The sequence below is a fragment of the Dipodomys ordii genome, unplaced genomic scaffold (assembly GCF_000151885.1).
Source record: "Dipodomys ordii isolate 6190 unplaced genomic scaffold, Dord_2.0 Scaffold101, whole genome shotgun sequence".
Taxonomy (NCBI): Eukaryota; Metazoa; Chordata; class Mammalia; order Rodentia; family Heteromyidae; genus Dipodomys; species Dipodomys ordii.
Window position 1 is genome coordinate 3,017,469 of NW_012267317.1, and position 15,999 is coordinate 3,033,467.

Here is a 15,999-nt window from a genome sequence, read left to right on the forward strand (position 1 = left end):
CTTCCTTCCTTCCTTCCTTCCTTCCTTCCTTCCTTCCTTCCTTCCTTCCTCCCTTCCTTCCTTCCTCCTTCTTCCTTCTTTCTTCTTCCTGTGTGTGCTAATCTGGGGTTTTGATCTCAGGGCCCAGGTTCTATCCCTGAGCTTTTTTGCTCAAGGCTGGTGTTCTACCCCTTGAGCCACAACACCATGCCTTGTTTGTTTTAGTGTCTTGTTCTGTGGATCAAGAAGGCCTCATCACTCCTGCTGTAGTCTTCTGAGGTTGGAATTAAAAGTGCGCACCATATTGTCTTCAGTTTCTCCCCCCTTCCCCCCCCCCCCCCCCCCCCACCGGGCCACCCCCGCTCCGTGCTCTTCCAAGTGCTCATTCCCTGGTATTTATTTTGTTGAGCTTCAACTTTGCCTTTCTAAGGAATGACACTATTTGAATTCTCCCTCAAATCTACCACATTTCTCAGGCTTTAAGGGTTTTTCTTATGTTGGTCATGCCTAATCTGATGGCTAAAATTTAGCTTATTTCAGACAGTTGTACTTGAATTGGTAGGTCTAGTGTTTTCTTCAGCAGTGCCCTGGAAGGTCACAGTTTGGTGGCTCTTGACATGCCATCCTGTTTGTTTTTCAGAATCTGGGTTGTCTTGATAGAACAAATTTTGGTTTTATTACATTCTTCTTAAATGTTAATTGTCACCTCTGGAGCCTCAAATTTTGTTCAGGCAAAGAATATTTTTATTGGTATCCTGTTGTTATAACAAGATTCCTAAGACAATAAAGCAAATAGACTTATTGATAAAGAAAATAGATCTACTCATGAGATTGTTATTTCCTCAATATGATTGGATGCCTTTATAGAAGTTGTATTTTTATCTGGTACCAGTGCCTCATAACCTGTAATTCCAGCTACTCAGGAGCCTGAGATCTTGAGGATTGCAGTTTAAGCCAGCCTAGGCAGAAAAGTTAAAATAACCAGCGAAAGGCAGGGCTGGAGGTTTGGCTCAAGTGGTAGAGAGCCAGAGCCTAGCAAGGATAAGGCTGTGAATCCAAACCACAATCTGCCCCCCCCCCTCTATCCCCCGTCCCCCTTCCATGGTAATTAACCTTTCAATTTTCAGGATTCCATGCCATTCTGTTAGTATGCAATAGTGAAATGCCCTTTTAAAACAAGACAATCTGCATGTGTATACCCACACACACGAATGAATGAATGAATTGAATGATACAATCCAGGATCAATATCCCAGGCTGAAAGTGTATATTGTCAATTGACACATTGCCAATTACCTTTTAATGTATTACAGTTTCCTTATTAAAAAATACAAATATGTATTTGGTTCAAAACAAAGAATATCTGAGGAAAAACTTGTAGCATTTTTCTGGTGGTAGTTTTCCCTCACTTGAAAGAACAGATCCATAATTAATTTTTGACATAATTAATACAAACAACAAAATTCACTGTGAGCTAAAGAATGAATAATTTTCTGTTAAGATTCTAACACTGAAATGGAAGTTGACAGACCTGAAGACCAAATGGCATTTTTGGAGCCAACAATTGATAAAGACATCAATGCTAAGGAGTCCATTCCTGGAATTGTTCCAGATGGTAAGGATCTTTGTGCTAGTGGATTTACTCCGGGCTTTGAAGAAAACATGTATGTGCAGTGTACAAGTATATGAGTATATGCTAAAGCTTGACCTCCCTAAGTACAAATGAATCAAGTTGTATATACTTGGGAATATTAGGGAGTTGCTTTTTGGTATAAATTAATTGGCGAAAACATCTATCTGTAGTTCGGCTGTAATCTAACTTTAATTACACAGGTATTTTGTGTAGGGATCAAGTGACTTTTTTTTCCTTCTATCATTCTTGCACTTGCTAACTAGAACTGTTGCTGGTTGTGAGGCATTTCATGCTGAGATATAAAATATGTATGCTATTAGGTCACCTTGGTGATTCTATTGAGAGTTATTTCAGTATTCAATTAAGTGTTTATAGTATTAAAATGGATGCTATTGAACTTAAAGATCTGGAATTAGCCAGATTTGTGTGGGGTATGAGAGGGAAGGGGAGATGCTTACTCAATGAAATATGGACTTTGAGGCAAGTTTTGGTATTATATATGAAGTTATATGTTAAATTATATGGTTGTACATTGTTTTATATAGGTTATATATATATAATCTTAACAACTCATTAAATATAATACTTAAAAAAGATTAGAGAGAGCCAGGCACTGGTGGCTCGTACCTATAATCCTAGCTACTTAGGAGGATGAGATCTGAGGATTGTGGTTCAAAGCCAGCCCAGGCAGGAACATCTGCAAGACTCTTATCTCCAATTAACCACCAGAAAACCAGAACAGAAGTGGTGCTGTGACTCAACTGGTAGAGTCCTTGTCTTGAGCTGAAGAGCTTAGGGACAGCACCCAGGCCCAGACTTCCAAGTCCCCTAACCGACAAAAAGAAAAGAGAGAGGGAGAGAGAGAGTGAAGAGAGAATAAAGTGAAGGGAAATAATAGTTATACAGATCTTACCATAGTACATCTACAGATCCTCAAGTTCTTTTTTGTTATGAATACATAGTAAACTGTGTTTCATGTTTATATTGGAAATTAGCATCTGATAATAAGATAATACTTGCAAGTTATTGTTTTGAGAGAAAAGTTAGAGCAATTTTGACTTTGCTAGAGATCCCATAATGTGTTATTTGTAGCAGCTGAAGTCCACACTGAGCAGCAGCAGCAGCGACCATGTCGTCCATCAGAAAGTCTTGGCACAGATGGTCTTCTCATTACTGGTAAGCAGTATGTTCAAACTTTCTGATTAACTTACTAGATAATTGTTCATTAAATTTGCTTTTCAAATATGTTACTCTAAATATCTTTTTGCATTTGCTGCATGTATATTACAGGAAACAAAATCTTTTAATTAAGTGATGATTCTTTTTTGTTATTAGCGTACATTAGTTAGGTGGGATTTCATTGCATATGCACAAATTTATAGTATATTCCAATCAACCTCATCCTCTCTAGCACTTTCCCTACTTCACAAAACAGTTTCAGTGGATTTCATTGTTTTATCTTCATAACTGCAAACAATCCCTGTCTACCATAGCAATCCTTTTTCATCTTCCTTGTTAGCCTAAGTTCCTCCCATTAGTAACTACCCTCCAAGAGAGCCTATTTGCATTTCCTTGCCCAAATGATTTTTTTTTAATTTGGTCATAGGGCTTGAACTCTGGGCCTGGGCCCAACTGATTTTTTTCTTGAAACAAATTGACACTGTGTGTAGTTGTTCTTGTGTAAAGGTTTCTTTTTGTTTAATCAGTTTAGTACTGCCAGATCTGTTTCTTGATTTTACTTACTAATGAAGTCATGTTTTCAGAAGATCTGTGATTGATTCTAATTCACTAAACCTTTTGTGCTTTTAGTTTTTACCAGCATAATTCTTGCCTTTCTCCATATAAATCATAGTTTAATCATATATATTTTGAAATTTGTATATATATATATATATTAACATGAAGTATTTGAATTGTAGAATCATCTCTCAGCAAAATGAATCCTGATTTGGAAAATGATGTTTCCCCTGAGATTGGTGGTGAAAACACGGAAATGCCTTCTAAAGTGATGACAGTTTGTGATGAAGATCAGAATGGAGACAAAATGGAAGTGACAGAAAATATGGAGGAGCTTACACAGGAGATCACTGTGCGGCAAGATGATCAGCATTTGTTAAAGGAACCTACAGTGGTGACAGCCAAAGAAGCAGCGAGCCCTCCCACATCAACCATGGAATCTGTCCTTGTTCCACCAGAAGCCTTAGCGTCCCCGAGTCAGGAGAGTATTTCTTTATGTTCTAGTGATCAGTTGCTTATTGACAGAGTTCAAGCAGAAATGGAACAGAAAGAAAATTCCAAATTTCCCACCGGGTGTATGGACTGTGAAATGACTCCTTCAATCGAGAGTTGCATGAAAGATGGCTTGTGCCAAGGGGACGGATCTATAAACTTACCTTCTGAGATTGAGTCATTTTCATCAGTGGAGATGAGCAAGACAAACACTGCTTCCTCCCCAACACGTTCTTCAGACTTGCCTTCACATGATAGGCTGCAGGGTTACCCTTCGACGCTCAGCTCTCCTGCTGGAAATATCATGCCAACAACTTACATCTCAGTGGCTCCAAAAATCGGCATGGGTAAACCAGCTATTACAAAAAGGAAATTCTCTCCTGGTAGACCCCGATCCAAACAGGTAGGGTGATATTAATGATGTTCACAGAGAAGAGGTTGGAGGAGCTATGTAAATAAGAAAGTTTATGAGTAGGCTTGGTTTGTATGGTGACCTTTTCAGTCCTCAGAATGCAGATACAATGTTCACTTTTACATTTCTTGCCGTTATTTGAAAAACTCTGTTAATGAATTTGCTAAATTGATAAGGTGATTTGGAATTTCATCTTGGTTGGGACATAAACATGTAGTTTTCTAATACAAAGCACCTAAAACTAAAAAAAAAAAATAGGCAACACCAATTAATAGCTTTAAAAACAGAAGTTTGGGGTATTAATATATTAACTAACACTTTTTTATGTCCTTTCAATATTTATTTATTTTTTATTGTGAACATACTGTACAGAGGGGTTACAATTACATGGGCAAGATAGTGAGTACATTTCCTATCAAGCATTGTAGCCTCCTCCTTTGTTTACCCTTCACATCCCTTCCCAGCCTCCCCCCAACCCCCTACTAACACTTTTCTTTTTAATTCTTGGTATTATTTAGTGTGTGTGTATATATATGTATATATTTAACTGTTTAATGCATCAAGATATATGATTTTTATACTGAGGAACTCAAATTTTGGTGTGGTTTGACACACATACACACACACTTGTGCAAAGTATTCAAATTAGGACTTTAATAGTTTTATGGAAGAAAAAATTCTTAACGTTGTGTTGCCATTCCTCAAGAAGTGAAGTGAACTTGGAAGAAATCAAATTCCAGCGTTTGCTCATTCTGAACAAGGGCTTTCCCGCTGAGCTATATCCCTAGCTCTTGGCATTTTGGAGATAGGATCTCATTCTTGAGATTCTCCCGCATCAGCCTGCCTCTGGGATATCAGGTGTGCACCGCAGCTCCAGCATCCTTGATGTCATTAAGTAGTCTCTTCCTTTATTTTATTTTTACTTTTAATTTTTGTTGGTTGTGGGACTAACTTGGGGCCTGAGTGCTATCTTTGATCTCTTTTTGCTCAAAAATATCGCTCTATCACTTCAAGCCACAGCAACACTTTGGTTTTCTGGTGGCTTATTGGAGATAAGAGTGTCATAGACTTTCCTGCCCAGGCTGGTTTTGAACCGCAATCATCAGATCTCAGCCTTCTGAGTAGCTAGGATTATAGGCATGAGCCACCAGTACTCAGCAAATAGTGTCCCTTTTTAAGGATGAATTCCTGTTCTTTTTAAGGGGGGATTTAAATAACACTACATGGTAAAATAAGGATAATGTAGCTAAAAATTACTGTTCTACACAATTGCTGCTTTCTGCTGAATTTTTTTAAATGGCAAGATATCAAACAGTAGAGAAGTATTTAATCATAGTAGTAATTTGGAGTTTTCAGTCTGATTCAAATTTCTTCCAGTAATTATAGTTTGGCTTTACAGGAATAATATATTATTCTTGATCAACTAGTTTTGGAATTAGCTAGTTTAAAAAAAAAATCTAACTTATTTTAACATGAAAATTAGGTTTCTCTAAATAAATCCCATATATATCTTATTCTCTAAATGGAAGTTGCACCAGAGACAGTGTCTCATGGGCTTAGTATTATTTTATAGAAATGATATATGCAATAAACCAAAATATTTTTTAAGTTTTCTTCTATGTATTTTCCTTGACGCTTAATTTCTGTCCTAGATTTTTGTTCTCAAATCAATTCTTTTCCTCTGTAAGTCTTCCTTGTCATTATAAAAATAATAATTTTGTAGTTATGATTCTAAAAAGTCTAGAGTTATAGAAGTGTAAACTTCAAATTTACTTTTGATTCCTGTATTTATAGCCTTAAACGTTTGGAGTGTCAGGAGGTGGGTTTCACTACGCTACCCATCTGTCTTCAAATTCCTGAACTCAGGTGTTCAACCCTTTCACCAGCTATTCCTCCAAATAGCTGGGATTACACATTCATATTTCACATTCATATTACCAACTGCATGATGAACTTTTCTGTTAGATTATACTGATAAACTTTTTATATTTGGAGAGTTTAGCTTCAGTGGGAAACCAGATTAAATACATGGACTATTTTTTCCCATTGACTTACATGTTATAAGTAAGTGTGTGTGTGTGTGTGTGTGTTTTCTTGGCTCATGTCATCTTCTGTAAGCCACATCCTAATATTTGTTATTGTATCTGCTAAAAGGTGAATTTTCGTGGCAGAGATTGTGATTGAAGCTTTGGTTTGTAGCTATGTGATTGTCAGCATCACTAGAACAGCATACTTTGTAGAATGTCCTTAGTTCTTTAGTCTTTACAAATATAGTGAATGTCATCCAACGATTAGTAACTTTAGTTTATTAAACCCTGTTTAATAATGGTTAGATCTTTGTTTATCTTAATGGTTTTCTAGTATTATCTGACTATTTTAGCTTGTAGTCTCTTTCTCATATTTCACAAATTAAACACTTTTTAATTAGAGACAAAACCTGAAGGATTTCATTTGATGTAACAGCTAGTGATCAAACTATTGACTGTTATCTGGAAGTTTAAGTTCTTTGAAAGGGTAAGCTAGTGATGTACATTATAATATAAGCTATATACATAATAGTTGTTTTTTTTTTTTTTCTTTTTGGATCCGGTCGTGGGGCCTAAACTCTGGGCCTGGGCGCTGTCCCTCAGCTCTTCAGCTCAAGGCTAGCGCTCTCCACTTGAGCCAGACCACCACTTCCGGCTTTTTTCTTTTTGCTTATGTGGTGCTGAGGAATCAAACCCAGGGCCTCAGGCATGCAAAGCAAGCACTCTACCACTAAGCCACATTCCCAGCCCCATAAGCTATATACATATAAAGTTTCTAACGGCCATCTTTAAGAAGTAAAAAAAAAGTGAAATAGATATTAATGTATTTGATTCATCCTAATGGCCAGAATGTTATTGCAGCATTTACTCAATGTGCAATGAATGAAATGCTCCCCCCACACTCCCGCACCAGTCACCTTAAGTTCTCACAGTCTCACTGTGTTGCCCACGGTGGAGTCCTTGAGATCCTCCTGCCTGAGCTTCATGAGTTGTGGAAGTACAGGTATGTACTACCACGACTCATTCCCCAAGTTGTTTTTATGTTGTGTGTTTGAGATCTGGCTGTGATTTAGACTTAAAACCCTCTCAGTTTGAACTGACTACAGTAGAAGTGCTCAGGAGCAAAATGTTGACTACATGGATAGTTCCAGGCAAAGAAAGCCTGGCACTGATGGCTCATACCCGTCATCCTGGCTACTCAAAGTTGAGATCTGAGGACTGCTGTTTAATAGCTGTGAGAGTCTTACTTCCAATAAAACACCAAAGAGCTGGAGGTAGAGATATGGCTCAAGTGGTAGAGCACCAACCTTGAGCACAAAGTGTAGTATCCAGGCCCTGGGTTCATGCCCAAAGACTTGAATAATTACACACAAAAAAATCTGATCAATTAAATGTTTTGTACTGTTTGTGACAGTGTGTGGTAAAATTCATTGGTAACATGAGAGACTAATAAATACAGCATGGCTATTTTGATAATCCAAACCTCTCACTATTGGGCAAGTTATTTCCTGAAACTATGCCTTACATATGAAATGAGACCCCAGTAATTTTGTTGGAATTTAATGATAGCACCTGCCATGTAGCAAATGTCTTTTCTTTCATTATGTATTTTCTAAACTTAAAAAGGTTGTGTGATGGGAATGTGTTAAAATAACTGTCTGGTGCTCAGTCAGTCATTATAGGTTGCAGAATAATACAAAAATATTCTATATTAATAAATATAAGAAGTTCTGATAATCATGTATTATATATAGTATATATATATAGACCAAAATATACTAAAACTTGTACTACAAGTCTTTAAATACAATGTATAATGGGTTTTCCAAGTTTAAAGCCTTCTAATGGTTGCGAATGTTTTTGAATTAGTAAGATAACTAAATACAGAATGTACAAGGGTGACTGAGAAACTCCTGAGGGTCCACAAGAACTCTAACTTTAGGCTTGGCCTTGTTCTCAACAGGATGGGTGGCAAACTAGGCATATCAGCATCACCTGGGAGTTTGCCAAATAGATTCTCAGGCTTCACCTTAATTTGTGTCAGTTGTTTACTGAAATCCCTGTGTAGGCCAGAATGCAACAGGTGCCCTCTCCAAACCAAGAGGAAGCCACAGATTGTATACACATAAAACTGTCCACGTTGGGCACCGGCAGCTGACTTCTGTCATCCTAGCTACTCGGAGGCCGAGAGCTGAGGATCGTGGTTCAAAGCCAGCCTGGGCGGGAAAGTCTGTGAGACTCTTATCTCCAATGAAGCACCAGAAAACTGGAAGTGACACTGTGACTCAAATGGTAGAGCGCTTGTCTTAAGCTGAAGAGCTGAGGGACAGCATCCAGGCCCAGAGTTCAAGCCCCACAACTGACCAAAAAAAAAAAAAAAAAGTCTAGCTCTTTGGAGCTCCAGACTGAAAACCCATGGCAGTCAGACTCTCCTTTTGTCCATATATTTTGTTCATATGTTGTTTCTAGAGCCGTTTCTGATACCAGTCCATTTGTGTACTGAAATTATTGAAGTCTCAGTTAGGCACATGCAAATTGTCAATTTTTATGAAGTATTTGGTGTGGTAGCTCCAGTGAGCATTTGATGGGATGATGTATTTACTCAAAGACAAATGATCATCTGCTTTCCTATTTCTCTTGCTAGTTACCTTTCTCTTTGCCTGACTTCAGTGTTTTTTCTTTTTCTCTAGATTAGAATCCCTGTTCAGTAGCACCCTTGGTTTTGCATTGAAGTTGGCAGAAGGTATACCCAAGCTTGATTTAGGACTTGGTGAGACACCCAAACTTCCCTGGCTCCTCTTGAGACTGACATATTCTCTTGGGCTATAACAGTGCCATTGAGTGCATTTAACACCTAGCAGTAGGATTTGATTTTTATAGAATAGTTTTCCAGAATGTCTTCCACATGCCATGTTTGTTAGTTTCCCTGAAGTCCTGTAACTTCTGTACAGCTTCCTTAGTTGGTAAATAGGCTCCAAAGAGAAAGAAGTTAATGCTAGCTTTGAATGATTTTTGGATGAATTATTTTGGATTTGGTTCCATCTTCCTTAGTATTATTGAAAAATTTCTATAGAATTTGATAGCAAATTAGTTCTGCTTGGTTCTTTTTCAGTCTTTTGATTGCATTTTGAAGTCTTTTATTCTTAATACCTTTTTTTTGGGGGGGGGTTACAAGTAGCAGCTCTTGAAAGCAGAATCTTACACTCTCACTTGTGTTTTTCTTGCTCACAGCTGGTGCTCTATGACTTGATACCTCCATTCTGGCATTTTGCTGGTTGATTGGATATGCAGTCTTTCTTTTGGGGTCCGGTTGTGGGACCTGAACTCTGGGCCTGGGCGCTGTCCCTCAGCTCTTCAGCTCAAGGCTAGTCTCCACTTGAGCCAGACCACCACTTCCGGCTTTTTTCTTTTTGCTTATGTGGTGCTGAGGAATCAAACCCAGGGCCTCAGGCATGCAAGGCAAGCGCTCTACCACTGAGCCACCTTCCCGCCCCCCCCCTTTTTTTTTGTCAGTCATGGGGCTTGAACTCTGGGCTTGGGTGCTGTCTTTGAGCTCTTCAGCTCAAGGCTAGTGCTCTACCACTTGAGCCACAGCAACACTTTGGTTTTCTGGTGGCTTATTACAATGAGATAAGAGTGTCACAGACTTTCCCACCCAGGCTGGCTTTGAACAGCGATTGTCAGATCTCAGTCTCCTGAGTAGCTAGGATTATAGGCATGAGCTGGTGCCTGGCTGGATATGTAGTCTTAACGATTTAAGACCCAGGCTAGCTTGGAATCTCTGGAGACACCTGAGTAGCTGGGATTATAGGTGTAAGCTACCAGGTCTGGTATGCTCTTAATATTGTTAAAAGTCTAAGAGTTACCATAGTGACAGTGCATTGGATAGATTGACAAAAAAAAAAAGTGTGTGTGTGTGCCTGGTATTGGTGTTTGAACTCAGGGATAGCTAGGGGATCTACTGCTTGAGCCATGCCACAACTCTTTTATGCTTTAACTTTTAGATAGGGTCTTACATCTCTTCCTTGCTGACCTGAATTGCAGTTTTCTATTTATACCTTTTATGTAGGAGGATTGGCATGTACCTGGCTTACTGGTTTAAATGAGATTTTGCCAACATTTGCTCATCCTGTCCTTGAACTGCAGTCTCTGTCTCTATAGTAGTTGGGATTTCAGAAATAAGCTACCATAGACTGATAATTTTTAAAAACGGGTAAGAAACTCAAGATTCTAGACTTAGGATCACTATATTCAATAGCACAATATATCTTGACTTATATATGTATGTACAGAATATACTTAGGAAAGAACAACTATTAAGTAGACTACTGTATGCAATAGAGAACACAGAGGTCTGTCATCAAACCAGACCAGTGGCAAATAGAATAATAAATGTTGCAGTGGGGTAAAGCATGCTGCAGAAGTTGCATATTATAGCAGCAGCTAACCTTTTCTGAACAGTTGATGTGCATTCTTTTTGGTCAAAGCTGGGAACCAAAGGATGATTTATAAACTAAACTTTGATAATGACAACTGGATTTCAGTTTAAAGGTCCAAAGAATATATTAGTAATTTATTTGTCAAAATATCTATACATAATCATAATTTTTCTTCAGTTCTGTAAAATTGCACATAATCTATCTTCTAGTGTCTTATGATAATATACTTATTAAAATTCATAATGTAATTATCCATGATTTTATTATATAAATTCTTCATTGCACTCGAGTAGTTTCCTAATTATCCCTGAAATGGCATCCAAACATTTTCAATTTATAAAGTCCTTCATTTGGTTTATCCACGTTATATGAAATGTAAATGCTTTTTAAAATGAGATATAATTTTGGCATCAAAGCTAACTTTCAAATTATGTTGAATTATGCATCATCACCAGAAAATTCCTCTTTATGAAAAAATTCAATATTATTTTTGTCTTGCAATATGAATTTTTATGGCATGTTTTGGAAATTGTCTACTTACGTAACATTGTAAGTGAGCTACCAAAATGAATTTGTGATGTCCTCTGGTTAAGGTCCTCAGAGAAAGGCCACTGTCATTATAGAGAAAACTAAAGTTAGATGATCTCTTGCCTCTACTTTCTCTACCACTAAATAAAGCTATTAACCATGAAATAAAACATCCAATAGTGATAGATTGAGAGGATGCTACAGGTCTGAAGGGAGATAGATCACTTCCAGTGCTGAGCAGGATCCTAAACATCCAGCCACCGTTCAGAATGAGATGGGAGGGAGGGAGGATTCTCACCAGGTCACAAGCCATGGTTGTTGTCCTGAGATCAACATGGCTTTGGTAGCTGGGCTGGGGTAAAGTCAGGTTAGAGCTTCAACAGTAGGCAGAAATTTTATGATTAACAGTGGAGGGTAAGAGTGTGTGTAAGGATGAAGTAGGATTGCTGGGGCTTCATGTGTGTGGCTTGCCTTTATGAATTACAAGTGAAACCAATCTCTCCTTGGTGTGGTTCCTCCCCTCTTAATGAAATACTGTGACTTCACTGACTAATCTGCTAATAGTGAAGTAGTCAATCTCTTATTTCTGGTTACTTTAAATTATTTATGGTATTTTTATTTTATGAATGGGATTCTTATTAATGTTATAGAAACTTGATAAGTACTATACATCTTAACTTTTAGTCATTTAGTGAAATAACAGAATGTATCACCTAAGTCAAAGCAAGTTTTTATTGTTTGACATTTGTTTTGGTGTTTTTCTTTTAAAATGTTGGCTTCCTAGAATAAACATCTTCTTAATGCTCTTTAGCATCAGGTTAGTTCATGTTGCTAAATGTACTTGTTGGAAATGTTATGCCTTGGTTTTATTTTAACGATTTTAATGAAATACTGTTTCCTATGTACATAATGGACACTTCAGGTATCTTAATTTGCAAATTTAGATCAATTTGCCTTAAAATTTCTTCACTTTTCAAGTTTGTCCTTTGGATGTAATTTCCATGAACTATTCATTCCCCTAAATAAAAATAAAAACTACAACTAATGGTCGCCAAAGGCAGAGTAAACACTGAGATTAAAATGGGATTTGTACTTGAAGGTTATAAGCTAACTTTTTTACAGCTTTAGAAAATTATCATATGTTGGCTGTTCAAGAGGGGTTCATTGTGTTAAATATGCCTGGGGATGTTGGGATGTTGTGTATGAATAAGGACACCAATTCTAAAAGAACTCAGCAAGGCACAGTTTACTTTTGCAGAAGGGTACATCCTCAGCAGACAGGCTGCTCCCTTTTTACGCCTGACCCAGCAGACCCGCCCCTCTGCTCAAACTGGCCAATCTTAAGATCACAGTCTGCTCAAGATGGCTTAGTTTGAAGAGCCTAGAATATATTTACATACTTAGTTATAAAGAGACTACACAAAACCTCAGAACATACTCATACCCCTGCCACTTTGTTGAGCAATCATGAGGAATGTCAGTTCCATTTTGGAGCAGCTAGTTCTGAAGACCATTACTTCCCCCAATCCTTCCTTAGACAAAAGCATTTCCTCTTTCCCTTCTTTATTGTCTTGCTGATATTGTCTTAGCAGAATAATCAACAAGAGCCCAGCCACCGGGCCCAAACAGGAACTTTTCAGAAAAAGAGTTCTCATAAGATGGACAGAAAGGAGGCAATCCATTTTGATAGAAAAGATAATTTCTCACGTTTTCATTCATGCATACAATGTATCCCCATCAGAAGTGCCCCTCTGTTGCCCTTACCCCACCACTTTCTTAGAACAATTTCAAGAGGTTTCACTGTTCTATTTTCACACATGCAAATAAACTACTTCTTCTACATTCATCTCCATTCATCCTTTTCATTCGCACTCCCTCCTCCCATTGGTGTGCCCCACACAGAGCCGCTCTTACTTTCCTATCATTTATTTTACTTATTTCTTTTTACTGTGTATTAATTGCATCAAGGAATTTTATCATGGTATTTCAGATGTACATGTTATATTTTGTTCAGAATAACCCTTTCCCCACTACAGTTTTAAAATGTCTGTATTGATTACCCATGTTTTGATTTTATTTTCTTGGCATAGTAGGTTGGTTGTAACACTGGAACATAACCTTAACATAAATGTTAAGGTTGTCCCTTTCTCCTTTTTAGTATACTTACATTTATTAGAGGAAGAAAAAAAATCTGTTTCTTTTATTTTTAGAATACAGTGATTATTTATGCTGTAATTGTAGTTCATGAGTCAGTGTTGATGTCATATAAACTTTAATTTTAATACACTTTACTGTAGTGAACCATAAAAATAGTTTGTAACTACAAATATTTAAACATAAAGTCACTAAGTGATAAACTTATTTGCCCTATTTCCATACACTTGCATTTGTTTTGGCTATTCTAAAATTCTTTAGTTGCTGGCTTTGACTTTTTATGTTGCTGAGTTTTACACATCTGTTTTCTCACCTGCCACATCCTAGGGGGCCTGGAGTACCCATAATACAGTGAGCCCACCTTCCTGGTCCCCAGACATTTCAGAAGGTCGGGAAATTTTTAAACCCAGGCAGCTTCCTGGCAGTGCCATTTGGAGCATCAAAGTGGTAAATAAAATTGTATTTACATTCATGTGTCATTTCCTTCTGGTTTGTTTTGTCCTATTAGATGTTAAATTTTATCCTTTCTTTTCTACATCCAGCTTCCAGAGCCACCGTCTTAATCTGAAATTTGTAGTGTAAAGAAATGACACCCTTGCATGTAAATATCTGGATAATATCTAAATATCTGAGCATGGGTCAGGCGGTTTAGTAGGACTCATACCATCCTCAGATCTCAGCCTCTTGTGTAACTATAATTACAAGCCTGAGCCACCAGCTCAGGGCTTGATTCTTTTAATTAAAAACAAACGAACAAAAACCCTTTAATGCCTATTGAAAACAAGCTGTCTAGTGCAACCCTAACTGCCTTACTCACAGCTGAGGGACCCGAGGAGGACAAAATGAGAAGACAAGGAGAAAATTTGAATTTGGAGGATGACTGTGTCTATAAAGACTGGAGGGCAAACAGAATTTCCCCTGCCATTTGTTCTTGTATTATGTTTCATTCTCACAATATAACCAAACATTTTTATACCAGAAAAATATTTCACTGAATAGGGATTTAGTGTAGTGTATCAGACTGATATGTGGCCTCAACTGAAGGTAGGACCTATTTGATTTGTTAGGGAAACAGAACAGAAAGATATTTTGTAATTTCAAAAATTATATGTACATATTACGATATCTACGTGGGTAGATAAATTTTTTCATTAAGTAATATGTAAGTCTAAGTGAAGAAAACACACAAGTCATCATCAAGAAAAGAAAAAATCCAAAACAGTTGTATTTTCAGCTTCACATACCACAAAATAGTATATTTTGCCATAGGATTTTTTTTTCTTGTTGGGTTAAAAAGTGAGATAAATCATTCTGATTTCAAGTATTTGCTTTTCAGGTTACTTAAAGCAAGGCCTTTTCCTTGTTATTGTCAATCTTCCTATAATCTTTAGGTGATTTTTTTCCCCCTTTAAACACTGTGGTATAAGTTAAGCATGTATATTTTGTTAAATAAAAGATGTTCCTTTTATATATTTTTGTGCCAGTCCTGAGGCTTGAACTCGGGGCCTGAGCACTGTAGCTCTTTTGCTCAAAGCTAGTTCTCTACTATTTGAGTCATAGCTGCACTTCCAAGTTTTTTTGGTAGTTAAAGGGAGATAAGAATCTCACAGACTTTTCTGTTTAGGCTGGCTTTGAACTGCTTTCCTCAGATCTCAGCCTCCTGAGTACCTAGGATTACAAACCTGTGCCACCAATGATTGGCTGATATTTAATTTTAATGATAAGGAGAATAATATTTTGTATTAGTACACAAATGATTTTTTGGAAATTGAAGACGAGTGTTTAAAACCCAGTGACTGGAGCCAGGCTTGCCAGCTTGATGGCCTTGGACATTTAGCCATGTATCCCTCAGTACATTCATTGCTAAAATGAGAATCCGTGTTGAGAGTAAAAAGTGCTTATATCAGTATGCAGTCAGTACTTAGTACGTACCAGCTATTCATATAATCCCTGAGAGGCCAAGTCACAAAATTTCTTCCTTACATTTATGTTACATTGAATGTAATTGATGACACATTGAAATATCTAAATTGGGTTTGGTTGTTTTGACCACGTAAAAGGTAGGACTAGAAAATGGAAGGAAAATGCTGGAATCTGCTTATAGAGAGCATTCATAATGACCGATGCAACATTTAACTCTAAGGTTACAAGCATTTTATATTTTAGATTGTGGTGTACAAATTTTAAACACAAATATAAGCCTGGTCGCTCAATATGTGTTATCTAATAAGAATAAAAGACAGAAAATATTTGTGTAACATTTAACAAAATGTTTGTCTTACTGATATTTGCAGTTAAACATTCCTTTGGGCTTTTATAGACTGTTAACGTACCTTTATCTGTTATGTAGGGTCGAGGGTCTGGATTCCCAGGGAAGCGGAGACCTCGCGGAGCTGGGCTGTCGGGAAGAGGCGGCAGAGGGAGGTCCAAGCTAAAAAGTGGACTTGGCGCTGTTGTATTACCTGGGGTGAGAATGGCTTCGTGTATATTGGCTGTAATCTTTAAATGCCGATTCATTATGATCTCAATTGTAGGTGTGTTTGTGTGTGTGCGTGCGTGTGTGTGTGTGTGTGTGTGTGTGTGTGTGTGTGTGTGTGT

General features: G+C 37.5%; 1 protein-coding gene across 1 annotated transcript in view; it reads left to right on the forward strand.

Moving 5' to 3' along the window:
* Nucleotides 1-15,999, forward strand: part of Kmt2c (lysine (K)-specific methyltransferase 2C) — a 157,382-nt gene that overhangs the window by 46,451 nt on the left and 94,932 nt on the right. The window contains exons 9-13 of the mRNA XM_013027213.1: nt 1,481-1,594; nt 2,705-2,788; nt 3,532-4,244; nt 13,729-13,848; nt 15,752-15,868. Coding sequence (XP_012882667.1) covers nt 1,481-1,594; nt 2,705-2,788; nt 3,532-4,244; nt 13,729-13,848; nt 15,752-15,868 — 1,148 coding nt within the window. The remainder of the gene's footprint in view (nt 1-1,480; nt 1,595-2,704; nt 2,789-3,531; nt 4,245-13,728; nt 13,849-15,751; nt 15,869-15,999) is intronic.